This window comes from Fulmarus glacialis, unplaced genomic scaffold (assembly GCF_000690835.1).
Source record: "Fulmarus glacialis isolate BGI_N327 unplaced genomic scaffold, ASM69083v1 scaffold3028, whole genome shotgun sequence".
In the NCBI taxonomy this organism is placed as follows: domain Eukaryota; kingdom Metazoa; phylum Chordata; class Aves; order Procellariiformes; family Procellariidae; genus Fulmarus; species Fulmarus glacialis.
This window is the reverse complement of record NW_009228753.1, coordinates 44,923-54,421: the sequence shown is the minus strand read 5'-3', so window position 1 is coordinate 54,421 and position 9,499 is coordinate 44,923. Positions and strand designations below refer to the sequence as shown.

General features: G+C 37.4%; 1 protein-coding gene across 1 annotated transcript in view; it reads left to right on the top strand.

Annotated features, from left to right (window-relative positions):
- Positions 1 to 377: 377 nt before the first annotated feature.
- Positions 378 to 9,499, top strand: part of POLR3A (polymerase (RNA) III (DNA directed) polypeptide A, 155kDa) — a 36,743-nt gene continuing 27,621 nt past the window's right edge. Inside the window, exons 1-11 of the mRNA XM_009583567.1 lie at positions 378 to 509; positions 1,046 to 1,183; positions 1,748 to 1,919; positions 3,259 to 3,413; positions 4,353 to 4,592; positions 5,550 to 5,712; positions 5,910 to 6,046; positions 6,622 to 6,725; positions 7,403 to 7,544; positions 8,064 to 8,204; positions 9,423 to 9,492. Of these exons, the coding sequence (XP_009581862.1) occupies positions 393 to 509; positions 1,046 to 1,183; positions 1,748 to 1,919; positions 3,259 to 3,413; positions 4,353 to 4,592; positions 5,550 to 5,712; positions 5,910 to 6,046; positions 6,622 to 6,725; positions 7,403 to 7,544; positions 8,064 to 8,204; positions 9,423 to 9,492 (1,579 nt within the window). The 5' untranslated portion in view covers positions 378 to 392. The remainder of the gene's footprint in view (positions 510 to 1,045; positions 1,184 to 1,747; positions 1,920 to 3,258; positions 3,414 to 4,352; positions 4,593 to 5,549; positions 5,713 to 5,909; positions 6,047 to 6,621; positions 6,726 to 7,402; positions 7,545 to 8,063; positions 8,205 to 9,422; positions 9,493 to 9,499) is intronic.

Sequence of the window (9,499 nt, the reverse complement as noted above, 5' to 3'; positions counted from 1 at the left end):
GGCACAAGCGCGGTAAAAGGGTCCGGGAAGAAGTGTAGCGTGCGGGGGAGCGGAGCGTGGCTGGTGGTACGGCCAGACCCCTTTTAAAAGCGCTGGCATGGGCCTTGGTGCAGGCTGCGGGCGAGGCTCGCGGGTGGCTGTGCCTGCGAGCAGCGGTAGGCTGGCCCAAGAACGTCGGTAAATCCCCCAGACATAAGCACCAACTCACTGCAAAACAGCTCTGTTTTTCATAGCTATCTAAAAAGAACCTGCTTCAGCAATGGTGGGAATCCTCTGCATTGCTTTTAAATGCATATGTGTGTGCATGCCTGTAGTTATAAGTATTTCTGTGTATATATGTGCACATACATACATGTGACATTTCCCATCCTAGAAGCCACATCTGTTTTGGCATGAAATCTCCGGAAGAGATGCGTCAGCAAGCTCACATTCAAGTGGTTAGCAAAAACTTGTATAGTCAGGACAACCACCACTCTCCGCTGCAGTATGGAGTACTTGACCATCGCATGGTGAGAACCATTTTTTTTCCAAACTGTTTTTGTAGAATTACTTGAAGTGGTTAAAAATAAGTTGGGATGACTGAAATTTACTGCTCATCCAAAATATGTGCAAATGTCTCTACTTGAATGGCATAGACTGTCAGTTGCAGTGACAGCTACTTTCTTCATGCTTTTGGGTGGCTCAGGAAAACATTCTTTTGAGGCAGGAGATAAGTTCTTTCTACCTGGTTGTTGGGAGACCCAGGGACATCTATCTACAAAATACCATATTGTAGATTAGTGGGCTGTAGATCAGCTGCAAAAGCTGTGTGAGTTAATGTCACTGGTATCAATAGGGTCTGCATGTGAAAGACATTTTTCTTAAGGTTTGGAGTGAATGTAACGCTACTGGCATGCTTCTGATGCTGGGAAAAAGGGGTAAGCACTGTGGATCTGCTGTCTGCTGACAGGATAGCTGACTAGCTTAAGAACTGTTGTATTTTCTACGTATTTGGTTGATTATAGCTAATTTTTTTTTCTATGTGTGTGTTCCTCTCCTCCCAAAGGGAACCAGTGAAAAAGACCGTCCATGTGAAACCTGTGGAAAAAATCTTGCTGATTGTTTAGGACATTATGGCTACATTGACTTAGAACTGCCCTGTTTTCATGTTGGATACTTCAAAGCTGTGATAGGCATCCTACAGGTAAACACAATTATGATTTGTCATTGGTTTCTAGTCTCGAAAAAGGAAATTATCAGAAGAGATGATGCTTGAAAGAGTAATTGAGAAGACCAAAATAAGGTTGTATTACAAATTTTATCTTTATGCATCTTGTGTTTTGTAAAATAAATATATTTAAATACCAGTCTTGATGATGTAAATACATCAGTTTTATTTTATATAATCTCAATTATATAAATCCATTATATAATTTAATCCGTTATTTTTCTCTAGTAGTTTGAATTAAATGCATGCAGTATAACTTGCCTTTCAGGACATCCCAGTAAATCAAAGCTCTGTTTGCTTTATATCTGGATTTCTAAGATCCTGCAGAGCTCAGATAGGATTTGCCTCATTGACTGTATTTTTTTGTTTCCATGTACTTTTTTGTGCACATTACAGTGTATGCATTGGTCTTTCAACCAAGACTGCTGTATTTCATTCAAAAAACTGCTCTCTGTTGAAGAACTTAAGTTATAGTAGAAGATGCTACAACTCTGCATGTGTCTGTTAAACAACTGTGTTTATATGCGTTTTACGTTTAAGATGATCTGCAAAACCTGTTGCCGTATCATGCTATCAGTGGAAGAAAAAAAACAATTTTTGGATTACCTGAAGCGACCTGGCCTTACGTATCTTCAGAAGAGAGGGCTAAAAAAGAAAGTGTCTGAAAAGTGCAGAAAGAAAAACACTTGTCCTTACTGTGGTGCCTTTAATGGTGAGTGTTGGCATTAGCAGTTAGTGATAGTTATCTGTGATGGTTTTTACTTTGGTGGCTGTGATAGGCATCAAAATCTCGAGTATACTTGTTGGTTCCACAGCTAATGAGTATTCTCTCTGGTCTTTATTAAGAATCGGGTAATGGTATTCTTAATGCCAAGCATGTGCTTGCTCACATCTCATTTATGGGGATAGAGACATTGTCCTAGTTGCTTGTTTTGTTTCATGTGGTATCTCTTCATGGAACTGAGCAATATTTGATACTTGAATAATGGCAACACCCCCCCCCGCCCCGTTTAACATGTTTTTAAAAATATTGGGAGCTATTGTCGGTGATCAATACCTTAAGTTAGAAGCATTTGTAGACTTTAATTTTGATTGAACTTCATTTTTCATCATTATATTAAATTATCTTTCTTAATATTAAACGTGTTTGTTGTCCTCTAGGAGGGTACGTTCTGCAGTTTGGCAGTATTTGAGCTGTGATGATCTTGATTTACACTGGAGTTTGTTCTTCAGGGCAGAGTATCTTAATAAGATTTCCCATTTGTTTTTCAAAATACATTTTTTTTTCTTCATGTACTCTGATCAAGTGATACTGCTGTTAAAGGACTTGCTGTGTTACAGATTCGTAGTGGATGGTTAATTCATAACTTAAAATTTTATGTTTCCAACTCATGAAAATTTTGGATTGTTTGTTGTAATGACAACAGCCTGAATAAATACAGAGCTGCTTCATTATAAGTGCCACATATACATATAGGGGGCACAAACAGTAGGCATTTACAAAATTAAGTGGTAGGTCAGCATACTTCAGTAAAAATAATTGAGTTTGGAAAGCACTTCTACTAGTCTGTGGAAGTTTTAGGAGTACTTTTACTTCCATGACATGAAAATAGTTGTCAGATTCTTCTTCCAATTCACTTCCAAAATTACTTTAAAAGATAGTGGGATGATATATAAATGGCACATCGTAGTCCTGTTTTTAGTGTGAGAACTACTACTTTAAAAAAAAAATCTCCTGTGATTGAGGGGAAGCTGAATTCAAGTGTGGGCTAAACCACACTTTCAGCTTCAGAAGCCACATCATGATCTAGGCACACCAAGCCAGCCATACAAGGAGACGTGACCTGATTGCCTTCCTTGTGTTTTATGAATTTAGGAAACTGGTTAATAAAGCTGATAAAGTTTTATTTTATTCTTGCGTTCACTGAAGGTTTAACTAGTTTTGGAACTGTAGCTTACTTGTTTTAAGTTTTGGTCGGTTTTTTTTTTTTGGTTAGTGTTTTTGTTGTTGTTGTTCAAAAAAAAACCAACCCACATTTATTTGCTTGCAGGAACTGTGAAGAAGTGTGGTTTGTTGAAAATAATACATGAAAAGTACAAGACCAATAAGAAAGTGGTAGATCCGATAGTATCTACTTTTCTCCAGTCCTTTGAAACTGCCATAGAACATAACAAAGAAGTAGAACCCTTACTGGGAAGAGCTCAGGTGAATTTTATTATGACTTAAATTTTCTGCTAGTTTTTGTGCTTGAAATAAAACTCCTCACAGGTTTTCAATGTAGCAGCTTAAGCCTTGTGGTGATCCAAGATTTTCATGTACTAAAAGGCACTTGAAGAGTGTTTGTAATTTTTGCAATAATATTAACTTCGCAAAAATGAGAAATTTAGTTTATTGGTATGTTCTGATACATAGCTTCTCTCTGTAAAGAAGGGGAATTTCTTGGTGTGTGAAACTTCCATAAGCTAGAAAAGGGAGAAGAAGGGCCCACAGAAGCTCTGCACGTACAAGTAGATTTACTGTAGCTTTGAGATTATTACAATACACAGATTTTTTTTTTTTTTTTTTTTTCTTCAGAAGAACTTAACGTTGAGGAGAGAGGAGACTTAATCATCTAAACTTTTTGTTTCATTCAGCTTTGCGTTGTGTACAGTTTTGTTTCCTTCTGCTCTTTCAAAGCTGGGAAGATCCTGGGGTACATATTTAGACAGAAAAAGTAACAAATGTCTGGAGTTTCTTGTACGGCAGCAGTAGCTGTACCAAGAGAAATGAGTTTTTAGAAAAAAAAACCTCTAGAAAGTACTGAAATTCATGTTAGTTCCTACTAATAAAATGAATACAAGTAACTATAAAATACTCTCAGTTAGTTTTAAAAAAGAGAGTAACATGATGAGAAGTAAACACTGATGTATAGGGAAAAAAAAAGAAAGGAAAGAAAGTAGCAAGTTAGTACCTGAGATGCTAAAAGCATTGGTTCAGAATAAAACATAGTTTTGTTTGCGTTAATACTTCTTATCTATTTGTCTTTTTAAAATACTTTATTTTAAAATACTTTATTTTTGAACAACCAGTACATGATGGGAGGGGGGAAGCATTGAAACTGTTACATGATGGCTTGTTCTCCCCTTTCTCCAATGGATTTTGTAGGAAAACTTAAATCCTTTAGTAGTATTGAACCTCTTCAAAAGAATCCCAGCGGAAGATATCCCGCTGCTTCTAATGAACCCAGAAGCAGGTAAACCTTCAGATTTGATCCTCACGCGACTCTTGGTGCCTCCACTGTGTATCAGACCCTCTGTGGTGAGTGACTTGAAGTCTGGCACCAATGAAGATGACTTAACAATGAAACTGACAGAGATAATTTTCCTCAATGATGTAATAAAAAAGGTGAGTCATCCTTCAAGCTCTCGGAGACTGTTGCTTTCGAATATTTGGTTGAATATAGCAAGTGCTTTTACTTGTCTTACTGCTTACAATCTAGCAAGCAGTCTGTACTGTACTGCTATGTCATTTGGGATTTTACTGAAAGAAATAGAGAAACTTGCTTCAAATGGAGCTGGCTGACTGGCTGCTTGCAGTGTAGGACCTGCTGAAGATCTGCTGGTGGATCATGGGAAATGTTTTTTCGTTTCAGTTCTGGTCCATAAACTCATCTCTTCCCTACCCCTCAACCCTCCCCCATGACTATGACATTTTTTGAGTGGTCACTTACAATGAAAACATTATACCTATTGGGTTTTGTTGTTTTTTGGTTGTTGTTTTTTTTTTTCATGTAGACCTTCCTCTTTTTTTACTACATCTTCGTCCTTCCTTCATTCCACCATCTGTTCTTAAGAAATCAGGTTTCAGTTAGCATGGTTATCACATTGAGTCTAGAAGTAAATTTGACAATTTGTCATTTGTTTAGAAGAACAGTTCTACCAGACAAATACTTTTCAGGCTTTTCAAAACTGGTCTTTTGGCAGGAAAACAAAATCAAGTGAAAACTAACTCCCGTGATTTGAAAAATTATTGACTACTGGTGATTTTCCTGGCTGTGAAGTTATATTAGCTTAACTTCAGTGGCTTGGGAAAAATATTATTTAAACAAATACATAGTTTTGTGAGCATTTGTCCAAAACCAGTGCTAGTCAAAAGAAATTTTTTGCTGGGTTCTCTTGTGAATGGCGTTATGCTACAGCAATATGCATCCTATTAGAAAGTTCTCTCGCCTTTTTCATTCCAATGTATGAAGATTTTTTAACATTATTTTCGAAAGAGTTGTACTCATATCAGAAAAATTCTTTTCTAGTTTAATATGTGTTGTTATATTTATTTTCTGAACTGGATGATTATTTTGTTTAGCATAGGATATCAGGAGCCAAAACACAGATGATTATGGAAGACTGGGACTTTCTGCAACTGCAGTGTGCCCTGTACATTAACAGTGAGCTCTCGGGAATTCCTCTCAACATGGCACCTAAAAAATGGACCAGAGGTTTTGTTCAGAGACTTAAGGGAAAGCAAGGTTTGTCCAGAAAGTTGTTTTTAATTTTTTTTTTTTAATTAAGCCACAAATATTTGGTATTCCAAAGCATCTCTCTGCTACTATTGTGTGGTGCTTCAGTGACGTACCTTGAAAGATTTTCTAACGTGCTGTCTTAACAGCTAACATTTTGAAAACAACTTTTATGTAAAAGAGTTTTCACTTGCTTGTTTTGCTAGGTCGGTTTAGAGGCAATCTGTCTGGAAAGCGAGTGGATTTCTCTGGCAGAACAGTCATTTCACCTGATCCTAACTTGAGAATAGATGAAGTAGCAGTGCCTATTCATGTTGCTAAAATATTAACCTTTCCTGAAAAGGTAAGTAGTGTAGAACCTTTTCTATGCCCTTTTTTTTTTTTTTTTTTTTTTTAAATTAACCAGACATTTTATTAACCAGTGTTGTCCTACTTTATAGCCTTACTATAAAAAGGAGTGTCTGTATTGCTTTTATGTTCGAAATGTCATTCAGTGACGCTTTGCCAGTGCTGTTGCTGCTGGTAAATGAAGGTTGTACTTTCAGATATATGCAAGTACTGTGGAGGTACGTGGTGTAAGGAGTGACATATCAAGAGAGAAGAGTTTTGCTTGATATTTTTTTGAACTCATACATAGCTTCATATGTTTGTTGGTATGTCTGTCTAAGAAGTGGTTGGGTATTTTTATTTCGGAATTTGCTGCCCAGATTTTTAATTTAATTTCACTTTGATGTTCTGCTCTAAGATTGGTTTACATTTTCCTCCTCTATTCCCTCCTGCTTGTTCCCTTCAGTAGCTGGAGGCTGTGAGGGGGGATTGTCAGTTGAGCCTAGAATTTGAAAACGCAAAAGCCCCACCAAAAACAAGAGGTCCTGAAATGTGTTTTGTTTGTTTCTGATTGAAGTCTTTATGCAACAGGTGAACAAAGCAAATATTCATTTTATGAGGAAACTTGTCCGTAATGGTCCTGATGTTCATCCTGGAGCAAACTTCATACAGCAAAGGCATACACAGATGAAAAGGTATCTTATCTGTAATGATTCACTTTTTGTCTCTCCCCATCAACTTGTTCTTACTGCTGTGTGAAAACAGTTATACCTACAGGGCTTAAAATTTATTTTTAGAATCTTTCATAAAAAGAGTAACAAAAAAATTGTCATTATCTCCTCTGGTTTTCTCTTTAGATAATCTGTTGGATTTAAACTTAAGTCTACATACTAATTATAGTGAACTGCAATTAATTTTTTTTTTTAATGACTGAGTCTCTCTTATTTGAAATAGAGGGTGTAGTACAGAGATAAATAAATAAAAACAGGCAGTTTTGGGCACGTTGTACTGGCTGTTTTCATGGGAGAGCGAGTCTGTAGTCAGTTTATGGGTAGTAAGAAGTGATAGTGTACGAGTGAAACTTTCTATACTCCCTGATGCAATTGAAGCAAATACTTTGTTTTTATAAGTAGACTTTTAATAACTGTGGCTTTGTTAACTAATGTCACAAATATATTCATTGTTTAAAATAGCAGCAGGGCTGATGTTTAATGACGCAATCCACATCAGTTTTGTCTTATAGTTATTGTAATACTAATACTCCAACATTTAATGGAAGAACTTGCATTATAAACACAGAATTTATTTTCAGTTGTCTTTACATCTTTCTGACTTCATTTCTTCTGACTCGATTGTTATGTGTTACTATAAGGTTTTTGAAATACGGAAACCGAGAAAAGATGGCCCAGGAGCTGAAGTTTGGTGATATCGTGGAGCGACATCTTATAGATGGTGACATAGTCCTGTTCAATCGACAACCCTCTCTTCATAAGCTGAGCATCATGGCTCACATTGTAAGTGCACACACAGCCTAACATACAGGTAGTGCGTCCCTGAATATTAGGTGGTTTACCTTTGCGGGTGTTAATCTCTTGCACACGCAAAAATAAACAGCTTCTGAAACACTGCGTGGGGACGAGCATGAATACAATGCAGTTGTGCTTTTGCATGGGAATTGATGTGTAAGTGGGCAGTATGATGTCTGGACAATTCTGTTAATAGCCATAATTGACCTCGGTATTTGTTCTTGTGTAAGCATTTCATTTTTGTAGAGTTGATGTGATCTCTACAAAGCATGCTGTTTTCTGTGCTTTGTGTAAATTCTTAGTAATGGAAGTTATTAGCTACACGTGTATAATATAACCTGACTACAATTTCTGTCAGTTCCTGGTTGAGTATAATCAGAAATTTTGACTCATATCTGGAATAAAAAGGAAGGATAAAGCCTACCAGGAAGCACTCAGGCATGGCGTTTCATCTTTAGCATGCTTGACTGCATGTGCATCACTTTTTTTTTTTTTTTTGTTCTTCAGGCTAGAGTAAAACCTCATAGGACATTCAGATTTAATGAATGTGTCTGTACACCATACAACGCAGACTTTGATGGAGATGAGATGAACCTTCACCTTCCTCAGACAGAAGAAGCAAAAGCAGAAGCACTTGTTTTAATGGGGGTATGTAGATAATGTTGGGGTTGGGATTTTGCTAGTGACAGATGGGCTGACCCCCATATTTCTTAACTTGCACGTGAAATCTGAAATATTATCAAGATTCCTGGGTATAATACGTGACTGTGAAGCTGCCTGAAAACTCTGCAAAAGGGAATTCAGAATAAATTAGGGCTGTTAAGCAATGGTAGTCTAATAGACTCATATTTAGCATCCATGGAAAATTCAGTGGTTTTAAATAAATAGATGTTATTAGTGCGTTTCTGCCTGAGTGTCCTTAGTGATTGCTACCAAAATGAGGTGGCTCTGTTACCAAACAGATAAATACTTTGCTTTCTGGTCTGATGGCCTAGCAACTGCAAGTGGTCACACCAACTGGAAATGAGACAGCAGTAGAGAAAGCACTTTACCAGGGAAGGCAGGAACAGTGGGGTCTTGGGGCAGGGAAAAAAGGGAGAAGGGAGGGTAGATAAAGAGGGATCTGATGACTGCAGGCATCGATCTGTGGTGTTAAAGTAGAGTCAGTAGCAACAATCTGAGGATTTTCCAGTACATTGCTCCTTCAGGGTGACTGAATGCCACTGTTACTGCCGATGTACCAACAAAACTGTTGACTGCAGCATGTATTGGCTTGCTCAACTGGTTTGGGAGCTTAAAAAGAAAACTACCCCCACCTCCCCAAAGTGTGTGGGCCTGTGAACAGTTCAGGCAAAACTGTGCTGCATAGGTGGGGGTGATTAACTGGAGCAGCAGTCTGAATAAGGCATAAGAAAATGGGGCCAGTGGACGTGGCTAGCTTGATTATTACATATCATTAGGGACCACACAACTTGCAATATTTCGCTAGCTCCCTGTAGTGAGCATAACCTCTTTTGTCCCTTCTCAGATTCTCAAAGCTAGCTTGTCTTCCTTTCTCTGTCCCATTTGAACAGTAACCTACCAAACACATCAAGTTGATTGCGACTTCTGCTTTGGAAACAGAATATGTAATTTCCAGTAACTAATCTCAAATTGTAACTGTCAATAGATTTGCATGGACTGTAGTGAACTGAAACTTCTAGTTTATTTTTTCTGTCTTTTTGAAGACAGCTGTACTTTGATTTAGAATAAGCTTTTACCATTTTTGCTAAAATAACTGTCTTAAATGGTAAGTTTCCTTCTGAATAACAAATGAAATATCAGTGTCTTCATATGCGTCATTTTCTTGTTTCTTGTATCATACAGACTAAAGCAAACTTGGTAACGCCAAGAAATGGAGAACCTCTCATCGCTGCTATTCAAGATTTTCTTACAGGTGTGTA